This window comes from Typopeltis vanoorti, chromosome 3, assembly GCF_054136105.1.
Source record: "Typopeltis vanoorti isolate ZY-2024b chromosome 3, IOZ_Tvanoo_1.0, whole genome shotgun sequence".
NCBI lineage: Eukaryota > Metazoa > Arthropoda > Arachnida > Uropygi > Thelyphonidae > Typopeltis > Typopeltis vanoorti.
Genome location: NC_143551.1, coordinates 129740573 through 129763719, shown reverse-complemented (window position 1 = coordinate 129763719; position 23147 = coordinate 129740573). Strand labels below are relative to the sequence as shown.

The following is a 23147-nucleotide window of genomic DNA, read 5'->3' as shown; positions in this document are numbered from 1 at the left end:
AATCCTAAATAAATTCCTGCAAGATTTTTCAGAGTCCATTGAAAAGATTTTTCATCACTATTTTCTAGATACATCTTGATCCATAGAATGGAAAATGGAAGGGAAAAATCTACACTCCTTTATATATCGGATTCTATTTTTAAGAAAATAAAAATCATGCAAGATAACAAAAAAAAAAAAAAAAAATCAAAAGGAAAAGAGGGGGTGGAGAAATAAAAATAAAACGTTCTTGATAATTTCAGTGGTCTGGATATTTTATAATGATTATTAATATTAATTTTCTTGGCGTTATTTTTCCATTTTAAGTTACAATTTACCTAGCTATGAGTACTTGAAAATCTGTGTTCCCGATTTTTACATGATTGTTATTCATAAACTCAATATCTGTGTAATTGTGAATTACAAGTATGAAATCTTTGATGGGGAAAAGAAAAATTTCTTATAATTTAGTAAGTTATGTCATAGAAAAGAGTTGAGAAACACTGATTCCTATGACATCTAATTGTATAAAAATTCATTTGATACTAATTGTATAAAACATTAAAAAATTAACAATTATGATATTTCAATGTAATCAAATAAACTCATTACTTACACACATTTAGTTTGTTGCACAGTTTGGGTAAAGTATCCTTCATGAGGTATTTGAACTACATATTTCCACACACCTTGATAATTTCTAGCAAATGTTGGTGTAACATACTCTTCAATGGACGGGCAAGGAGTTGGAGGTAAATCTTCTATTCTGTTACTTTCAAGACTTGGTCTTCCAGGCGTATCCACTGCTATTTCATCTGCAACAGGTCTACGACGACGGGTTGGAAAGATGTTTGTTAACATCGAGAGAGGCGAATTTTCATTACCTAATAATTTCAACACGAGTGCTAATGTATTTGCAGTATTACTCGATCCAGTTAAACTAGCCATCAAGTTGGAAATAAAGGTGGGATTACTGGTCGAAGAATCGCTGGGAGATATTTTCACTGCATTGTCTTCTCCCTTGTGTTCAGTAAATAAGGTTAATAGTTTCATCACAGTGTCAACAACTGCTCCAGAATTCAAATCGGAACCACTACTAGGGGTTGTAGGCGCTGGTGTTGTAGTTGAAGTACCAAGCGTGGCTATTCCTTGAGCTAGAGCAGTTATAACTGTCAGTGGGATTTTGCTGTTTGCCATGGCGTTATATAAAGTGCACAGCCTGCAAAAAATAAATAACATTATTTAAAGTAGATAAGTTTTGCTGCAAATATGTTTTAATGCAATGTAGCTGTAATATTCTAAACCTGCAGACTCATCTGTCTCATTTTGGGAATTAAACTCAAAATGACACAATGTCTGCCATACCTCAATTTATTCATTCCAGGTTTGTGAGGCGGGGGGAATAACATTCATGTAATTGTTAAATAACCTCAAAGAACATTTCCAAACTGGAAATGGAAAATATTCTACACAGCAGTCACACTGACTGATACTGTTAATAGTTTATTTGTCGTCATCCTTCGTATAATTAAACAGAAGTGACCTGAAATGTTGAATCACGAGGCCCTTTGTTCTTTATTTTCTTCATTAAATATTCAATTCTGATATCTGTTAGCGAAGAATGCTGGTCTCTTTATCCATGCATAAATTTTTATCTCTTTATCAATCTGATATTTATTTCTATTTTTCTAAATTTATATAGTAATTTTTATGCAGTATTCGATCAACTTTGCAGAATTGCCTTATTTACCCATACAGAAACAGGACCTTCTTAACAAATCCTCTCTTTCTGACTGACTTCACCCAAATCTTCGACATGAGTCATACTCAGTACTTAGATCCATATTTTATAACAGGAAGATAGTGCGAAAAGTCATATTTTGGTACTATCTTCCTGTTACTCAGCAGTTTCAACCTGCTCCACATCTAGCAAATATGGCCGTTTTTCCATGATCACATTTCATCTGCTCACCATGTAATCAAAAAAGTCTTTATGATTTTGGCTCGGCTTTCTCTTTTGGCTTATTTTCATATTTTAATTTGTTTCTCCTTGCTGGTGCTTTATATTCTTCATGCATCAGCTAGTTTTCTTCATCCTTGCCAATTTCTTCCATAACATCTGTAGTTCCTGTCTAATTTCAATATTCTTCCATTTCTCAGAGCCTGTGTAGTTCAGTGGATGTGGCGTTTGCTCACCATGGCGCTTGGCTGCACGAAGGAAGACTTGATTTCGAGTCTAGTCGGTGACTAGAAGAAATTTTTCTAAGCCTTTTTTTCAACCGATTCCCGATTTAGTCGATTTCCTGCATGGGCAAGTGGGTTTTTTCTCCTGTAAACTCAAGAAAATCGACCGTAGAACCCACATTATTTCAAACATTAAAAAAATATGAGTGTTAGGGTCAGGGACCACGAGATGGCAGCACCTGTAGAGCCGTCTCTCTTCACTGTGTGCCACTTAATTAGTGATAGCCTTGGGCCAGCTATCTCTGATTGGGTACCAGTGGAGATTGAACTGCCCACTCAGTCTCCAAAAGTTAAATAGGGCTAAACGGCCTCGCCCACTCCATGTACATATGGGAATATAAAGGCGTTAGCTGATTTTTTTTTTCTTTATCTTTCAAACCTTAAGTATGCAGTCTAGTTCAAATGAATGCATTTTAAATTCAATGCTGGGTATTTAGATCCAAAACATTACCGATATTCTTATATAAGTCTTCATTCAATTATAGTTTCCAAATGTATTTAAAAAGGCATTAGCTGATTTTTTTTTAATGTATTATCAAACCTTTGTGGGTCTTTCACAATCTTTTGCCCGCATAGTCTCACAAAAAAGATCTCATCACTTCTCCTTACTTTTGAAAGATCTCCAAACACGATCATTTATCTCTTCTTGAATTCACCCCTCCAACCTTTCCTGTCACAAACAGATTAGCCATAGCTTCTTAGCATTCTAGAACCTTGGTATACTTTTCTGTCGAAAACACTTGTACACTGTATAAATTCGAAATTCACCTAACCTTGGAATAATGCTCATACATTTTTGGTAGCTTGCGAAACCTTTCTAAGATTCCTCGCTACTATAAAGAAGAGAGCCGTCTGATTAATTGATGACTGTTTTCCCCATCTCTCTCTCACACACACACACGTCCCCCAGTCAGTCTCTCACAGACATTCAGTTTCTTCTACAGGTATACTTTCATGGACAGTTTTGCAGAGTGGGCCACCATCATTTCTCCTACTTCCAAGACTAATAACAGAATCAACATTCATTTACCATCCAGCTCCAAACTTACCAAACCAACTTTTCTTCCTCTTTTATTCGGTTTGCCTCTCTTCTTTGAAGCAGCCTTCCTCGCATTGTCTTCCCCCAAAGACTACAACCTTCACCCATTCAAGATATTAATGGAATCCTTCTTTCTTCTTACTCTCCCACGCACACATGACACTTGTGTATTATTGGTCTGTATAATATATAACTATTGTTCCACAAAAACATTCGTGTGCCTGCCATCTCGCATATTAGAATCATATGAGACAGCGAGTTGCGTAGTGTTCCCTCCTACAATGAGTCCTTGGACTCCTTGAAGGTGAAAAATAAATAAATAAATAATAATAAACTTTGTTTTAATGACAATCCCATATACTACAGTTATAAAATTTTGACTAATTATTAAATATTTGCAACATATACCTGGAAGGATATCGATTCATTAATTATACAAAACTTAAGAATTAAGAACCAAAAGCTTGAGTTACAGAAAATTCCCCAAATTATTTTCATTCTTAAAAGAGATAGCATCCAGTGTTCTGGAATTTAAGATAGAATAACTTAATTTTCTGGACTTATAATAATAATAATAACAGCAATAATATCTGTAAGTAATATATACTAGTACCACTTACATTCCATTTCCAGAGTCACATGTTTGATATGCTGAATTAATGTAATCAAGAAAACCTCTGTGCGTCTTATTAATTCCTTCATTTTCAGTTCCATTCATTGGCATTTTTTCCAAGGATGTATCAGAAACTTGACTACTGTTGTCGCTAGTTGAACGTTTTTTTCTATAATTCCCTAATAGTTGATGAAGATCATAACCACCTGGTTCTCGATAGGAAAGAGGCGCCCCAACAAACCTTGCCACTTTAGGAATGTTATTATCCTGTTTCAAAAATGGCAGAACTCTGGACAAATACTGCAACGTCTTGTTCCGAATTAGTTCACTATCAAAGAGAAAGTAATGTTCTGTATTATTAAAAAAAATTGTTCGAGACTCAGATTTATTGAAATAGCACTTATAATCATTTTTATCACCTACACAAAAATGTGTAGAAAAATGAAAGCATTGTGAGAAAATAGTTTTCTAATCGTAATATTAAACAAACAAACAAAAACAACTTTAACAATAGAAAGGCACAGGATATTAAAAATATTTAAAATTAACTTACAATGGATATGGTTCGCCTAAAATCATTTGGCCCATAGGATTTCTTGGAATGAATCCTTTGTTTAAATCTCCACAGAGAGAATCTTTAGGAGAAAATTTTTCTTTATCAAATTCTCCCGCACAGGGAACTTCTGTCTTCAGATAAGGTGGCTTACGAACTCTGGGAGGTTTTTGATAAGCCTTGAGAGATTCTTCGAATGCATGGTAACCCTCAGGAAAATTAGATGCAGAAGAATTCCAGACCAAAATTAAAAAGCACAAACACAGTACTACAAGTATTGATGATAGAACCTGTGAAAAAAAAATATTATATAAAAGTTGTTATATGCTGTTTTTCTACATAACTGATTTATTATTATTATTAGTAGTAGTAGTAGTAATGGTGGTGATGGTGATAGTTGTAGTTTCAAACCTCTATGTGAACAAGGCAGGCATGGAATGGGAATGGGAGCGTTCACTAAGTGACGATGTACCTGCCAAGCCTTACTTTATGTTCATTCATCCAACTGAATATCGCATTAAAACAATTCACAAGATTCATATACTGATTAAGGTTTAACAATTGTTTAATTTATTTATTCGTATGGGGTTCTCCCCCCCCCCCATCCCTTAGGACTGGTTGAGCCCTCCTAATTATTATTATTATTATTTCGGGGCTCTCTCGAGGGAGGCCCTACCATCATGTCAAGAACAACTATTCGACATTCACACAGTATCTATCATACCTCACCTTGAATTCGTTCACAGTCATAGCACCCACAACAAACTCTGGCAGCTTATTCCACTCATTCACCACTCTCCAAGTAAAAAACCTAGCTCTAACACCCCTGCTAACCACATTCTTGCCCAGTTTCTATGTATGGCCCTATTCCTCCCACCACCAGGCCTATTCTCAAAAATATCTTCTGGATTAATCTTATACAAACCCTTCAGTAATTTGAATGTCTCAATCATATCACCCCTTTTCTGCCTATGAACCAATTTTTGCTACCCACAAATCTTCAACCTGTTCTCATAAGGTTCATTCCACAGACCTGCTATCATTTTGGTCACTCGTCTCTGGACCCTCTCCACCTCCTCCCCATCAAGAAGACCTGATGCCCATAGCTGGGCAAGTAGTCTAGATGGGATCTTATCAAGGCTCGATACAGAGGAACAATAACTTGTTTGTCTCTGCTTGTTAAAGTATTTTTCAGAAGCCAAGTGATTTGATGAGCTGATTTAGCCACCTTTGCGATGTGCTCCCTAAACTTCAACTCCCTATCCACCAACACTCCCAAATCCCTGGCCTCGTCAATATCCTGGAGTATGGTTCCACCAATGTGATATACTGCTGCTAATCTTTTCACCCCAAAATGCATAACCTGACACTTTGCCACCCATTAAATTGACATCCATTTTCCTTAGCCCAGTCCTCCAAAGTATCCAAATCATCTTGCAAAATTTTGACATGCTGTGCATTCACAATTGTTCTACCCAACTTTGCATCATCAGCAAACAAGTGAACACTTCCGCTCAAATCCTTTCCTATATCGTTAATGAACAAATTGAAAAGTAGTGGTCCAAGAACAGAACTCTGCAGCACACCACTAATCATAAGCCGTCTTTTGGACTCAACTCATGAATAAACCACTCTCTGGTATCTCTCCATCAACCACCCTCCTATCCATTTGCTCCAGTTTACTGATTAGAGTTCCATGTGGTATCCTGTCAAAGGCCTTGGCATGGTCCAGTAGAATCACTGTAAACCCATTACCCTTATCCAGTTCAGCCATCACTGTGTTATGAAACGTGAGCAAGTTACTGAGGCATGATCTACCCTGCACAAAACCATGTTGTCCCCCCATACAGTATCCCATTTTCATCTATCCAATCCTGTATTTTTCTCTTGACTAATTTCTCCAAGAACTTGACAATGATTCCTGATATAAAAAATCGGTCTGTAATTTAAAACAGCAGCTTGGAACCTCTCTTTCTGCAGTGGAACTATTTCCCCCCTCTTTCTATCCCCTCGGGACTAACCCAGACCTGAGACTCAAACAAAATGGTCAAGGGTACTGACAATTCTTTAGCTGCATCACGTACGACACGAGCTGGTATACCATCCAATCCCACAGAGGTATTGACATTGAGGTTTTGCAATAGACTACTCACCTCCACTTCATTCACCACAATTCCCGTATAATCTATTGGTTCATTCATTTCTGCAATGTCACCACCTGAATGATATATTCTTGCAAAGTGCTCGCTCAGTAATTCAACTATATCAACTGATTCGGTTACCTCCCTACCATCGGCATTCTTTAAAATCATTCTGCCATATACATTTTTTCTTTTACTTGCAACATATCGAAAAAAACTGTTTGGGATTCTCTTTAGCCTGCATGGCCAATGTTCTTTCATAATCCTTTTTTGCTCTTCTTACCACACTCGTTACCCTTCTGGCCTGCGCTTTATATTTGCAGCTCAAGCTTAATGGTGTTATTCATCCATTTAACCCCTACTTGATTTATTATTCGGACTCTAGGTATACAGTCAGTCATTTCTTCATGCAAACACTTCTTAACCGCCTCCCATGCACTATCAACTTCTAGTCCTTGCAGTTGTAGATGAGGGATTAAGTATGTATTTTATGACTGTAAATCCGTATGTATTCACAGGCCGATTTGCCTGTTCTGAGGAACGAAAATTTCGAGTTTCCAGGTGAAAAAAAATCCTCCACTTCCGTACAGAGGCGTAGCTAGGGGAGGGGGGGAGGGGTCCGCGCCGTGCTGCACTTTGAACCTTTTTAACTTTTGCAGTTACCTCTAAAATATAATCTCGAGAACTCATTTCCAAATACAGCAATCACTCGATTAATGCGCCCCTCATTAGTGTCATTTTTTTTTTCGATAACCAAATTCAATTAGTGCGCCTATATATATACATCTTAAAAATAAATGTTACCGATTTTAAAAATTTTCTAGCTATATGTTTTTTATGGCTAACTATTTTAAAAAAATCACTCACCATGATGAAATAATTTAGTTACCGATTTGAAATATTTTACAGTTATTTTTTTATGGCATACTACACTATTTTCATGTACGCTATGTTCCAAATTTACCGCCAAAATTTATGTCGTCTGCTTTACACAACAGTTTGCTGATTATATCTCGTGCAATTGTTTTCCATACTTTTTTATTTAAATTATTTTCCTGCTTTTAATCATGAGTAAAAGAATTAGTGCGCAAAAAACAGAAGTGTGAAAATGATTCGAAAGTAATCTGATTGGAAGAAAAACTTGAAATAATGAAGAAAAATGAACAAGGCAAGTCCAGAGCAAAGATAGGACCAGAACACTAAAATGGGTGAATCAACTGCTGAATACAAAGAGAAAGGTTCGTTCTGTTCAAGTCATACATGCACTGAAAATCAAAGTATTATAATGATTGAATTAGAGAGACTTTTTTTTTACATGGATCGAAGATTGTAACCAAAAACGGATCCCGCTAAACACTGCCCTTATTAAATCAAAAGCATTGTCTCTGTAACCTGGAAAGAAAGGGTTATCAATGATGGAAAAGAAGAATTCCACGTTAGTGGTAGGTGATTTGAGCTTTTCAAAAAGAGAAATAGCCTACATAATGTTCTAATCACAGGCGAAGCTGCAATTGCAGATAAGGAGATATACAGAGACTTTGAAGAAAATTGTGTAAGAAGGGGACCATTGTGATCAACAAATATTTAACGTCGATGAAACCGGTCTTCTCCCGTGTGGGGACACTTGTAACCCCTATCGGGCGCGTCCCCTGGTGGCGGATCGGGGAATGCTCGTCATAGGTTGCTATGAAGGGTAGGAGGGAAATAAAATACCTCCCGCGGACCAACAGGATAGCACTTCCCGCATAGGCCGGTCTGGGGGCCTCGAAGGTGGCAGCCCCACCACCAGACTCGGGTGCTGAAGGCTAATCCCCTGCACACCTTAAAATTTCACTTATTAAAAGAAATAACAAAGAGATAGCCGAACTGCCTAAATGGTTAACGACAAAGCGAGGAAAAAGGTACATGAGATATGGAACATTAAAAGTCTACATGGAAAAGAAAACGAATTAATTGATGAATTTAAAAAATCAAATTGGATTTGCTAGCAGTCACAGAAACAAAAAAGAAAGGTCAAGGTTGCCAGAAAATGAAAGACGGGTATATACTTTTCTATTCACGGGTAAACCCAAGAGAATGGGGAAAACAAGGGGTAGCTTGCATAATTAAACCAGATCTCAAAGAATATATTACTAAATGGCAACTAATAAACGAAAGGTTGTTGACAATCACTATAAATTTTAAATCAGACAACCAAGTATTCACTGTAATTGTTGCATATGGCCCAAACGATAATGCCAATAAAGAAATTAAAGATGAATTCTTCGAACTCTTACAAAAAACAATTGAAGAAGTTCAAGGGCATATCATACTACTAGGAGACCTTAATGGCCGGGTAGGGAATCAAGTAGATGAAGAAACGAAACAAGTGTTGGGATCACAAGGAGAAATAAACCGGAATAATAATGGAGAAAGAATAATAAATCTTTGCCTTACAAATAATTTAGTGATAGCGAATACTATGTTCAAGCATAAAGAAATCCATAAGTTTACCAGGGAAGAGCCCAATAGAAACGAAAAATCTATAATCGACTACGCCATCATAAGCAGATCGTACTGGAAGTATATAAAAAATGCAAGAGTCTACAGAGGTCCTGAAATTGGCAGTGACCACTACTTATTAGTATTGGAAACAATCCATAAAATAAAAGTTGAAAAATGTAGAAAAAGTAGCAAGGAAATAAATGTTAAGATAAAGAACTACAAACTAAAGAAAGAAGAAACAGCCATTGAGTATAAAAGTAAAATAGAAGAGAAGATGAAAGAAGTAGAAAAAGAGATATATGAAGACCAAGATGTAGAAAACCTATGGTACAGGTTCAAAACACTTCTTCTAGAAACAAGCAAAGAAATTTGTGGTTTATCATTAAATAATAAACAGAAGAAACATAAAACACCCTGGTGTACTGAAGAACTAAAAGAAGAAATTAAAAAGAAAAAGCAATTATGGAAGAGATATATAACATCAAAGCTGCAGGTTGATAGAGAACTATACAACAACCAAATAAATAAAGTTAAAACCTTAGTGAAAGCAGAGAAAAGAAAATGCTGGGAAGACTTCGGACATACTTTAGAACAAAATTTTAAAGGAAACCAAAAACTCTTCTATAATGTTTTAAGAAGAATGAGGTCAGAGAAAGAATGCCCCATAAAGTTTATCAAAAATAAGGATGGAAAATTACAAATTCCGAAGACATCATGGAAAGATGGAAACAGTACTTTCAAAAATTATTGGAAGATGCAGGACATGGAAAAAATAGAACCCTAGGAGCAAGACACACACAAGCAAAATAGAAGCTCAGAGTGAAGAAATTCATGCAAATGAACTGTTAGCAGCAATAAATAAAATAAACCTGGGCAAATCAGCAGGCCATGACCAAATAACACCAGAAATGGTAAAGAATTTAGGAACGAAAGCCATAAAATTTCTTTTGCACCTATTCAATGTTGTATGGAAAAAGAAAAGTATTCCCAAAGACTGGGAAGTAGCTATAATAATCCCTATATTTAAGAAAGGAGACAACCACAAATGTGAAAAGCATAGAGGAATTTCGCTTTTAAGCGTTCCAGGAAAATTTTATACCCGCATTTTAGAAGCGAGGCTTAGGAATCAAATAGAGGACACGCTGGATGAAATGCAATATGGCTTTCGAAAAAATAGAAGCACACAGGATCTTATCTTCAGTCTTAGACAAATATCAGAGAAAACATTGGAATATGGAAAAGAACTACATTCATGTTTTATAGATTTTGAAATGGCCTTTGACCGAGTTCCCAGACACTTAATATGGCAAACATTAAAGAAAAACAAGATACAAGATAACTTAATAGCAGCCATACAAAGCCTCTACAAAAGTAATAGAAATTATGTAAGAACCTGTAATAATAGATCAAAAGAATTTGAAACAAATGTAGGAGTGAGGCAAGGCTGTATCCTCAGCCCTCTTCTCTTCATCGTAGTAATGGATGAAATTTTAAAGGCATGCCAAACAAAAACAAAAAAGTTCCACTTAGGATACAGGAAACTGAAAGAAACCAGGATTCCACATATGGCTTTTGCAGATAATATAGTGATTCTAGCAAATACAGCTGAAGATCTGCAGTACAATATCAACATTTGGCATGAAGAAACAAAGAAAAGGAATATGACCATAAATATAAATAAAACTAAAACAATGATCATATCTAGAAACCAACAAAAACAATGATCATATCTAGAAACCAACAAAAACACACAATTAAATTAGAGAATCACCAACTGGAACAAGTCCACTCCTTTAAATACTTGGGATCATATATACAAGAAGATGGTAGACTAGACAGAAATTAACAACAGGATAAGAGGGGAACAAAGCTATTCTATGCAATGAAAGGCCCACTCCTAGATAAGAAAGAAGTCACCCAAAATACCAAAATGGCAGTGTACCGTTCAGTGTTTCTACCAACATTAACATACAGTTGTGAGTCTTGGTGTTTAACAACAGGAAACACAAATAAACTACAAACAATTGAAATGAAATATCTCAGGAAAGTGGCACAAAAAACAAGACTAGACCGAATAAGAAATCAAACCATAAGAGACAGCCTTCAAGTTGCACCTCTGAATCAATTCATAACACAAGCCCAAATGAGATGGTTTGGACATCTCAATCGAATGGAAGAAGGAAGAATAGCAAAAACTGTATACGAAAGCTAGAAAATAGGAAAAAGAAACATAGGCAGACCCAGGAAAGGTTGGCAAAAGGAAATTAAAGAAAAATTGGAAAAGAAGGGAATTAACTGGAAAGAAGCAAAACAACAAACCTTGGACAGGACGGCATGGAAATCTCTTTGGCAAAATCTCGACGCTTAAAAGCATAAGAGATCATAGACGAAGAAGAAGAAGAAACCGGTCTTCTATTGGAAGCGAATGCCTTCCAAGACTTGTCTAGCCAAATCAGAGAAATCTCAGCCTGGTTATAAAGTCGTAAAGTCGAATGAAATTACTGCGAGCCGTTTGGGACATTGTGCAAATGATTTTAGAGGCTTTTCAAATGAATCTAAGTTAATTAAATCTCATTCTGAGAAGTTGAGTGATTCCGACCTGCTAAATTTAGATGCACAGCAGGAAGATCCTGAAGAATATGAAGAAAATTTAATCACTGACAAGCAGTTTCACAGAAACAATTTGAAAATAGTTTTCGTACATCGAAGGTTTTAAGCCGCGATGCTTAGAGACTGACCCTGGTGAAGAGAGAACCAGTAAAATTTGCAGAAGAGTCAACAGGGCCGTATATACCGTCATTTGTATGAAAAAATAAATAAACAATGCCCGCCAAACTACGTTAGCTCAATTCTTTGTTAAGAAGCAGAATAATTTTATATTCTGAATAGGATTGGAGTTTTGATCTCGATCTGGAAAAGAATGAAGTTTTCTTTGTGCCAGTAACATGACGATTCATCGGCGCAGTTTCTTTCCCGTATTCTAGGGAGGTAAGAGTTTTAATTTTTGATCAAGTTTCTTCAGGCCCTCTCCTGTTCCCCGTCCTGTGGCCGGTAGTTGTCTTCCGCCTTTCAAAAGGAGATTTCCACTGCCGGTCTACACTTGACGGTTGGAAGAGACAAGCCAGGTACTGTTCTATACAACAAAGTTTAAGCCTAATCATGGATACGCCATACGAAGACCTCAATTTTAAAGAACGTTTAGCTAAATTCTGACACGTAGGCAACATGCTGCATACCAAGTGGCAAGGAAAAGTCGAAATTCTTCAGATCAAAGAAGAATTTGCTGATCACTTCAAATTTGATATCCTCTTAATCAATGAGACTCATCTGCGGCCCTGTGATAATCCAAAGCTGAGGAATTACTCATTTATCAGAAATGACAGGCTCAATGCCAGAGGTGGCGGTACGGTACTGCAATCTTTGTCAAGAAAAACATCTGTTACAATAAAATAAAAAAGATCCCTACAACTAATCTGGAAAAAACTGGCATAGAAATTCGCACCAATAATGCAGGCATTTTAAAAATATATTCGGTTTATAACCCTCCAGGCGAAACTCTGTTATCCTCTGATCTTTTCCAGTTGCTTGACACTACTGAAGCAACAACTGTGGCAGCAGATCTAAATTAAAAGCATCCCTTATGGAATAGCAGGTGTTCCAACTACCACCGAAAAATCCTTCACAATTTTGCTAGGCTGAGAAACATTGTTATCGCAGGTCCGATTGAATCAACACACTATGGAACACACGGAAGACCCGATGTATTGGATATAGCTTTATTCAGAAACATATCTGATCAATTCCAGCTGAAAGTGGTTAACAACCTCAGTTCAGCCCACAACCTGGCTTTTAAAACTGGGAGAGGATCCGGAGTTCATTCCCAGTCAGTCATTTACTAATTTCACAAAATTCAAAGCTACAGTCAACACTATCATAGATTCAGTACCAGATATCTCCTCCCGTGAAGAAATTGACGCGGCAGTCAACAACCTGGAAAGCAAAATTCAAGCTGGCTTATCCGCACCCTCTTCTGTTTCCACCCCAGCTCAAGTAAACTTACTTCCAGAAGAAATCCTTGCTCTAATCAGAAACAAAAACAAAATCAGACGCCGATTTCATAACACGCTATCTCCTCAGGACCGCCGAGAGCTGAATAGAGCATCAAACTTACTTCGTTATGTACTAAAAGACTACAGGAATCAGCAATGGGAAAGAAAACTTTGTTCCCTGAAAGTTAAAGATAACTCTTTATGAAAACTGGCAAAAGTTCTCCGTACAGATCGTTACAATATCCAGCCCATTCACGGAGGGACGATGAAAAGGCAGAGGCTCTTGCAGATGCATTGGAACTTCAGTGCAGTCCTAACTACATGTATGTGGACCTGCCCTTCATTGAGAAAATCCACCGACGCGTTCACACTGCGCTCTATCAACCCTACAGCCGTGAAAATATTTGTCATACCTCGCCTAAAGAAGTCTACTCAATAATTAGAAAACTTAATAACAAAAAGGCCCCAGGCCCTGATGAGATTACTAATAAAACAGTTACGGCCCTTCCTGTCATGCATTTGGTGGCCATTATAAATGCAATACTTAGATTAAATTATTTTCCCACCCGATGGAAACAAGCAGACATAATCCTCATTCATAAGCCTGGAAAAGCGCCTCAATTACCATAGAGTTACGGACCCATCAGTCTCCTATCATGTTTGGGGAAAATTGCGGAAAAAGTCATTTTAAATCGACTTCAAGATGTGGCGAACAAAAACAACATAATTCCGAAAGAGCAGCTTGGGTTCCATACCGGGCAAAGTACTACACAAGTTCACAGATTGACAGAATTCATCATCACTGGATTCAACTGGCAACAACATATAGGAGCTATTTTTCTAGACGTTGTAAAAGCCTTTGATAAAGTTTGGCACAAAGGCCTCATCTATAAATTGTTTCAGCCAACTTTCCACTATACCTTACTAAGCTCATTGATTCCTTTCTAAAAAACCGGAAATTTCAGGTCAAGATGAGAGGACTCAAATCCTCTTTGAAAAGAATCACTGCAGGTGTTCCTCAAGGCTCGTTGCTCTCGCCGCTGTTTTTTAACATCTTTGTTGCTGACGTCCCTAGCACGACATCAACCACCGTAGCTTGCTATGTCGACGACATGGCAATTCTGAGCAGATCTCTCAAACCGAACTTAGCTACGCAGCGCTTACAAACCGCAGCAACAAACCTAGAAAAATGGTTCAGGAAATGGAGAATAGCTGTGAATGGTGACAAAAGCACTGCCATTCTCTTCACAAGACAGACGGCATCCCACTACAAAGCAGTCAAACTTTTCAAGACAGCTATCCCATGGAAAGACAGCACCAAATATCTAAGTATTCAACTGGTAACCGTCTCAACTTTAACCCTCACATCGATTATGCCTGCAGGAAGTCAAACTCCACAATTATGCAACTCTACTCTCTCAACCGAAGAAGCCGTGTCAGCACCGAAAACAAACTGCGAATCTACAAAGCAATTATTAGACCTACATTTACTTACGGATCACCAGCTTGGGATCACACTTCCCCTAGCAATATCAAAAAACTAAAGTCATCCAGAACAAATGTCTCCGTATGATATTCAATGCTCCGTGGTTTGTCAGGAATGCTCTCCTCCACCGATACGCTGACATTCCGGATATTCACGTGTTTCTCCGTGATACTGCCATTACATATTTCACCAAAGCAGCTATTCATCCCAATCAACTCATTCGAGAGTCATCTAATTACGATGAAAAGGAAAGGTGGAAACACAAGCGTCCGAAAGCGGCCCTGCTGCTCCCACACTGACCTAAATTGGGTGAGCCAGGTGCTCGATAATCTCTCATTAATGTAAGCCATTTTTCATAGAGATGAAGGGATTATAATCAACGGGATTGAGATCCATCCAGCCACAAAAGTTAAGAGTTAACATATATTCTGAATATGTTTTATTGTCTTTCAGCTTCATGATTTTCCTTTAACTAGGTCCTGAGACATACCCTAATTCTTTTATAAAAAAAAAAATTAAGGGTCAAAAAAGAAATCTGAGGAACGAATTATACATTTTCCCATAGGTTATTATATTCGATTAGTGCGTTTTCGATTAATGCCTGTTTTAAAAACCGCATTAGGCGCAATAATCTATGGATTGCTGTATTGTAATACTACTGTGAATTTTCCTCAGAATTGCTGCAAGTGTTGCTTGCAGCAATTCTGAAGAAATGCTGAAAGAAACAAGAAATCCGTAAAGAAACAGAAAACAATAAACATTAGAAGAGAAGAATGAAATGTTTAGCATTCAGAAATCCGAAACTTACTCCAAGTTTCAGTTATCACATTCTATTACAAGTACCATCTTAAAGAATATACAAAAAAAAAAAAAACTATAATATAATATAAACAAAAAGTTTGTATTATATTATATTATATTATATTAGAATTTAGACTGTATTTCCAGGAAAGTAACCCGTCATGGCAGTGAGTCTTATAATCGGGTCGTAAAAGCGGGGGATACCTGTACATACTGATCGGTCAGTTTATAAGGAATACCCGCCCAAAAAAAAAAAAAAAGGTGTTCGATCGAAATTCTGGAAACATTTCAGAGATATTCTGTCCTGTTCAGAAAGACATGAATTCTTTTAGCACCATCATATTTCCTGGTGGCGGTACCCAGTGCCGTAACTAGCTTTTCGTGGGCTCTGTGTCCCCCCCCCCTTTTTTTTTTGGACAAAAAAAAAAAAAAAACCGATAGAAATACATCGGTTAATTTTTAATTTTAACCAAAAATAGGCTTGCCAGACGTCCCGTATTTTACGTCAAATTTTGCTGTTCGGTATTGTACTTGTAGGGATAGCCTAATATCCCGTATTTTAATGAAAATATAAAATTATAAATATTATGTTAAGCAGTTATAATTTTGAATATTCTTTTCGAATAATCCAACTTAAATTGATTTGTAAGTCATAAAAACTGACAATTCGAGGAAATGAATTATGTTTACAGTTTATGGCGGCGACGGTTCCTTTCATTTGTCGCCTTTTATTTAGTATAAGCATTTTTATTTATTTTTTTTTAAAATAATTCAGTACAGATATATTGCATTTGCTTATTTTCAAACAGTTCTTATTTGGACGTTGTGCGGTGCGGTGCGGTATCGGTACAGTACGTGGATGTTATTTCAATAATTATTAAAAAATAATAAATCGCCTTTTTTAAAATTTGCGATATTTGGTTAATAGATAAAATATATAAATAAAGGTAAATTAATTTTCTTTATTAATTATAAAAAGATAAATTATTTTTTTGTTTCTATCCTTAAGCCCTTAACAATGCCAAAACGAAACTGGATTTTTAACAATTATTCGAAAGAAGGTAATTTTATTGCAAAAGGAATTTTATTGCGTCGTTATTACATAACGACGAAGTTGAATGCAAATTCTGTAGACGAACGTTTAGTATTGCACATTGGGGACGATCGGATATTACACGACGTGTTAACACTCAGAAACACAAATTGAGCATTTCTATAGCATGTCCCAAAATTCACGCAAGAAGTAATTTTGATAGAAAACACAGGTTTTTAATTAAAAATTGTAATTTCTTATTGATTCATAAAGTATACAGTATAGGGTTATGGCATGGAATAGCATATCGGGTAAATGGCCCCCACGGCTTCGCTGGCACATACGCACTCTTTTGTCGAAATTTTCCATGACCGTTTTGCATAAATGTGGCTGAATTTCGTTGATACAGCGCTCAATTTCCTCCTTCAAGGCGTGGGTGGTCGTGGGCTTGTTGGCATAAACCTTAGACTTCAAAAAACTCCAAAGAAAAAAGTCCAACGGCGTTAAGTCACATGATCTGGGTGGCAATTCTGATCACCAAAACGGGAAATTACACGACCAGGAAATGACTCATGCAGTAATTGAATTTTTTTCTTGGGCTGTATGGCATATAGCACCGTCTTGTTGAAACCGCATGTCGTCCACATCCATATCTTGCAATTTAGGCACAAAAAACTGGATTATCATGTCGCGATAGCGAGCACCATTAACTGCTATTGCCCTACCAGCCGCATTTTCGAAGAATGGACCAATGATGCCTCCAGCCCAAAATCCGCAAGAAACAGTGAAACGTTGTAGATGCATTTGTTTTTCAATAAACACTCGTGGATTTCTGAACCCCAAATGCGACAATTTTGTCGATTAACGAAGCCATCAACATGAAAATGAGCCTCATCGCTGAAGATGATTTTGTTCGAAAAATAAGCATCCACTTGTTGTTGTTCTATAACAATGAAAATGCGTTGTTCTTTCGTGTAGCGCTCCATTTTTAATAACCCTGAACTGTCAGCTGTCACGCTGTCTTTTTTTCCTCGTTGGCAACACTTTACCGCACAAATGGCGCTAAATTTAAATCTTGCGTGAATTTTGGGACACCCTGTAGTTCCAGTTCCAAAAGTATCATGTAAATTACACAAGTATAATTCTTTGGTTGTTTTTTAAATGAAAAATTCGTGGAATTCTGTTTCGCATGACAGTTAAAACCTGCCACTTTAACAAAATCTGCTGCATTGAAATACTGATTCCACTCTACAGGAAACGTCTTGCCAAAACGTGGGTCCCTTATAGAATCGTCCTCAAGGGTGCTGAAATCTGGGATTTTTCATCCTTTGGAAACTGTAAGTTTGTTCTGACTCCATATAACCTCAGAATATGCGATTTTTTTTTTTTTTAGTCAGAGTTCAACCTTTATGCTATTCTTCCATGTTTTAGATAAAGTGCTCGCTCACTCATACAAATATTTGCTCAGTGATTTCTTATTTGTAATCCTTCGTTCTTAGACATTAGTTCATTGCACCCTATTTGTCATATATCTATCAGTTGCTTATCAAAATTACCAATCTATTATTGGCATAATTCTTTCCTAATTTAAACTTCATAGCAATTTATATACCGGTAATTTCGTAATTTCTACCTTTTAATGGAGCCTCAGTCGGTATCGATGATGCTGTTTGTTTGGAAAGACTTCGGTTAGAATTCCATCTTGGACGCAAAAAATCTTTATCAGTGCTTTCAAGTGAAGACGGGTTAGTCAATGGAAAGATTTTTCCCTTCCTGAAACTTGGATTTTTAATCCCGCAAAACAGGCAACCGGCCAGAAGAACACGAGCAATTTACAGGATTTACTGCCCTATCGTAAGCAATAATTGTATTCTAGAAGCCAAGTAAGTCACTTAGCCGTAACAGGACAATTGGGCTTAATATGAAAAGGAAGAAGAAGAAAGATGATGAAGATGACACCTTTTAGTAATGTAGCAGTAAATGACCTGTTACGGCTAAGTAACTTACTTGGCTTGTAGAATATAATTATTGAAATAAGGTGTGCCTAACACCTAGCTCATTTCAGAATTGATATTCCAGGTTATCGTTCTTCTGAACTGAATTGCGCTAAGTGTTGGACACAATTACATATAATCACATTTTAATGTCATCTCTTTTTACTTTTTTTGCATAAGAAATTATAAACAGATGGCATTAAAAAGTGATGTAATTTAAACAAATTTAAAGCTTAAATAGCAATTATCAATGCTACTCTGACCACGCCTTTTCAACTAAAACATATCGTATTGCCAATTACTAAGTGTCGGATTTTTATCTCATATTATTTAATTCTTTCAGTTGTTAATTCTTAAAAAGTTTTTCCAAAAGTAACTGCATTAAGCAACTTCCTCTTGCAAAATTTTATTGATGATCAATGATACCTGAAAGTCAAATATGTGCTATCATTTTTTATTTATAAATGTAACTAAATGGATCATGGGATCGGTGAACGTACTTAAACTTCTTGAGAAGACATTTAAACCTAAATATACAACTTATCTCAAATATAAACAATCATTCATCACGTCTCGTAAAAACGAAATAAGCTGCCCAATCTGAAATTCTGAAGAATCACAGCACTTCATTCAGGAGTCAGGATGTAAGTGACTGTGAAAGAGCCAAGTCGGAAGACTTGATGGTTACCGTTGGTTGTTGGCAATCATTAACTTACAGACAAAAATACACTAACTCATCATGCATACGTTTCCTACACTTAACATTAACAAAGAAATTAATTAACCAACTAAAGATATACTAGACTACTATACTACATTCGCTTACTGAAACTGCATACTCTCAATGCGGATCCTGTAGTTCTTTAATTAGAGGAACTAGTGAAACTCTTCGTCTACTTTCTCTAGTTAGTAAACGAAGTTACTAGTTAATAAACTAAACGTACGTTATGTACGTTTAGTTTATTAACTAGTTAATAAACTAAACGTACCTAATGCTTTCAATGAAGAGAAAGTAGTAATAATATTCTTACGCACTTGGCATAAAAGCAATATACTGATGCAAGTCTAAAGAGATAAACAAAAAAAAAAAAAAATACACGAAGATGCGACTAAGATGAAGTATGCGTACAGCAGAAGGAAGGCCTTTCTTGTTGTTTTGTTTTGTTTTCCTGCCCGGGGGGGGGAGGCCACAGGAATCTAGCACAGTTAATTTGCCTGTCTATGAATATTACTTAACTAATTAGTCTACTTGCCTGGTTGATTAGTGCTAGGTTAGCTCTATTGTTCGGATGATTGATGAATAATTCCCTGAAGTTGGGACACAACACAAATATCTTTCCTCGAAGCATTACAATACCAATTGAAAGAAAAAGTATAAAAGTATAATTTCTTACCAAGTATAACATACTCTTATAACTTTTTTTTATCTTTATTGCTTGAAAAATTAATTTAAAAAATTGATGTAAGAAGAGACGTAACAAAACAAAAAAAAATCGTTCCCCTTCCCCGTAGGTGGTATATTGGGACCGATTATGAAATATAATTGAAAAATATAAATGGTTTCTTTTTTGCTATTAATTTAGTTCATTCAATCAGCAACTTTTATATATTTTAACGTATCAATAAGTTATACCGATAAATACATTATTCTACAAAATTATGTACACAAATTATAACCTTTGTAGCTGTACAACACAGGAAGAGTTGTCCGATTAAAAACGCCTTTCCGCGCTCTCTGTTATAAATATAGCGAAATATAAGCTAAGCTATTTCAATAATAATAATAATAATAATATAAACAGCCAAAATTGAAGCAATTGCATTTTTCTGCAATTGCTTCAATTGCTGCAAAATTAAAAATCTAAGCGTCTGGAAGAAAAATCTCTACATTTCTGTGTAAAAGATCGACTAACTCGGAACGGTGTGACAAGAATTATTTTAATTGGTGACTAGAATCGAACCGTTATAGGTTAGATTCTAGTAGCACTTTCTCTTGCTTTGTTTACAATGTAATTTATTTTCATGAATAAAGTATTATAAGTTTACAACGTTTGTTGAATGCGATGGTGTGAAACATCCAAATATAATAATGGAAAGACGTTTATTACGGAGATAGTTTTTGTGCCATAATTTTGGTCTCTCTCTCTCTCTCTCCCTCCCTCTCTTTTGCTCTGTTTCTCCCATATTATTGTTTTTCATCCCGCGTACAGACAAATCAGCCATGAGGATATATGCAATTCGCAGATTCAGATATGTATGCAATTCAAAATACTGTTGTTGGTGGTAACGGGCGGTAGATAGCGTTGGTGGTATAGTTCGCCCACCGATTTGAGGTCCCTCGACACTTCTGCGCATGTCAGAAAAAGGAGAATCCATTCCGAATAATAGGGTAATCAGTCTGTCTTCTGAGATATAATAATAAACAAACTGAGTTTGTTTATTATTACATGTCGGAAAATTTAGCTTTTCTTTTACGAACATTGCTGTTTTTAAAGTGTAACTATTTTGCTTGTATAACAGTTGGAAAAATGTACGTAGAGTGTAATACGTGCAAATACTGCGTTCTACATAAAACAATGTCACTTCGCCCCATGATAAGTTTCCTTTTATTCTGTGACTTTTTAAAAGAAAATCCGATTTCATGAAGTATTTTCCTTAAATTTTCTCTTTTCCAAGGAAAATTAATTTTTTCTTTAAGCACAGGAATCAATTTCGGAACAGTTGGCACTCTTTTCTCGACCACGTAAAATTCGTGAATAGTTTTTCGTATAACGTCTACATCAAAATCATTCAAAGCTACGATTTCGATGGTTTTCTTTCTCTGGCGCTTTTTTTAGGTGATTTAAATTTTGGCTTACCTTCACCTTTTGATTCCCTACGAATTCTTTTAACAGTCGACCCCGATACGCCCGCACTTGCACGTTTTATGACTTGAGAAATGGGAACAAGAAGACGGCCTTCTGACGATTCTTTTTCACAGAATGTCAGCACATTATTCAATATTCTCTTGCAAGAGCTACTGAAACGTGTAACAATAGAACTTGTGGACTGTACTGGATCCATCATACAAATTAATAATAAAAAAAATAATGCAAAAAGAGAACAACAAAAATCAAGCTAGTACTAGTACAGCGACAGACAAGAAAGCACGTGATTTCGCATGTTGGCGACCAATTCGTACATCCTTCATTTCTTTATCCCCTTCAGCATGAATCGACTATTCTTGGCACCAAGCCAAGAAGGGATCTAGAAATGGTGGGCGAACTATAGTTGTGTGTAGTAAGAGAATTAAGCAGTGGGGGGGGGGGCACAATTAGATGTATGTAACAGAGTAGAGTGCCCTCCCACGATGAGTCCTTGGACTCTATGAAGGTGTCACGTAATAATAATAATAATTTAAGTTCAAAATTTGAGCCAAAAAAATTAAAAAAGCTGTCAGTGTCACATTCCTAAAAAAATTATTAACTGAATTTCTTTACGTTGCGGTTTATTTTTATGGTTTAATCAAAACTGCTTCCTATATTCTGTTTGCTCCATTTTGCTAGAAGACACGAAAGAATCTCCCGAACATATAACGCTCTTTTTTTCCTTTATATAAAACCCATCAAAAAATAACGCAATTACCTAGTGGGAAAGTAATAAAATTTTGAGAATCGCAGGAAGGGAGATGACACTTTGTGAGAAACAATCGTAGGGAGAATTAAACAAAAAAAAAAAAAAAATCGTTTAATTTATTGATGAACATAATAACGCAAAATTCTATTATTTTCAAAAATCCTGTGACTTTTATGTTTCCAGTTTCCCTCCGCAGCCCCTCATCGTCTACTTTTCATTTATGATTGTTTTTATCATTTTCTCATTTCTAGCGTATCACAGATTTTGAAGGCTCGTACTTTTTCGGTAACTTCTATGAGTTACTTTTTCGGTTTGCAGAAAAAAGAATAACAGGTTCGATTCTAGTCGCCGACCAGAGGGACTTTTTCTAGGGTTTTTCTTGCTTATCTTTGATAAAACTGTTTCAAACACACAGAAAAATTAAATTTTAATTTAAAAAAATTAAGAATCTCTAGAGCAGCGTTTCATATCGTGTAATCATACCCCGCACTGTACCAACTAAAAGATTTACTAAAGTAGTGAAAGGTTTCTTGGATGAGATTCACTTAAAAACAAACAAACAAAACAAAAAAAAATTATCTACCTACTACATTGTAATAATGCAGTGGCGTAGCTAGGGGTGGGGGGGGAGGTCCGTCCCGGGCGGCACTTTTCACGTGAGACATAATTTTATTTTTCGACGATTCTTCTATTTATGTTAACTTAGTAATTTTATTACTTAATTAATAATTAGTTTTCAACAACCATACTTACAACTAAAATAAACAAACATAATATTTTAATTTCTTTCCCTACGTCATTTTGACATTTTGTAATATTTTTGGTGTGTATTGAGAGGGGCGACAAACTCAGGGACCGCCCTGGGCGGCAAATGCTCTAGCTACGCCACTGTAGTAATGTAATGTACTCAACTCAAGCGATGACGAGAAGTAAAGACCGATTGCCTATCGACTTCCGAAATGTTACGACTAAAAGGTGTTCCTACTCTCTTTTCAAACTGAAAACTTATTACGGAATATACTCGAATTTTATTTATTTTGTTTGTTTGTTTTTACTTAAAAAACTTCCTTTTTAAAAAAAAAAAAAAAAAACATGTTTCTCTAAGAACGGCGTTAT

General features: G+C 36.1%; 1 protein-coding gene across 1 annotated transcript in view; it reads right to left on the bottom strand.

The window, feature by feature from the left end:
• spz6 (Spaetzle domain-containing protein 6) overlaps nt 1-23147 on the bottom strand; it is a 45511-nt gene that overhangs the window by 4560 nt on the left and 17804 nt on the right. The window contains exons 2-4 of the mRNA XM_090390488.1: nt 4429-4718; nt 3883-4203; nt 596-1198 (exon numbers count right to left, since the gene is read on the bottom strand). Coding sequence (XP_090246614.1) covers nt 596-1198; nt 3883-4203; nt 4429-4718 — 1214 coding nt within the window. The remainder of the gene's footprint in view (nt 1-595; nt 1199-3882; nt 4204-4428; nt 4719-23147) is intronic.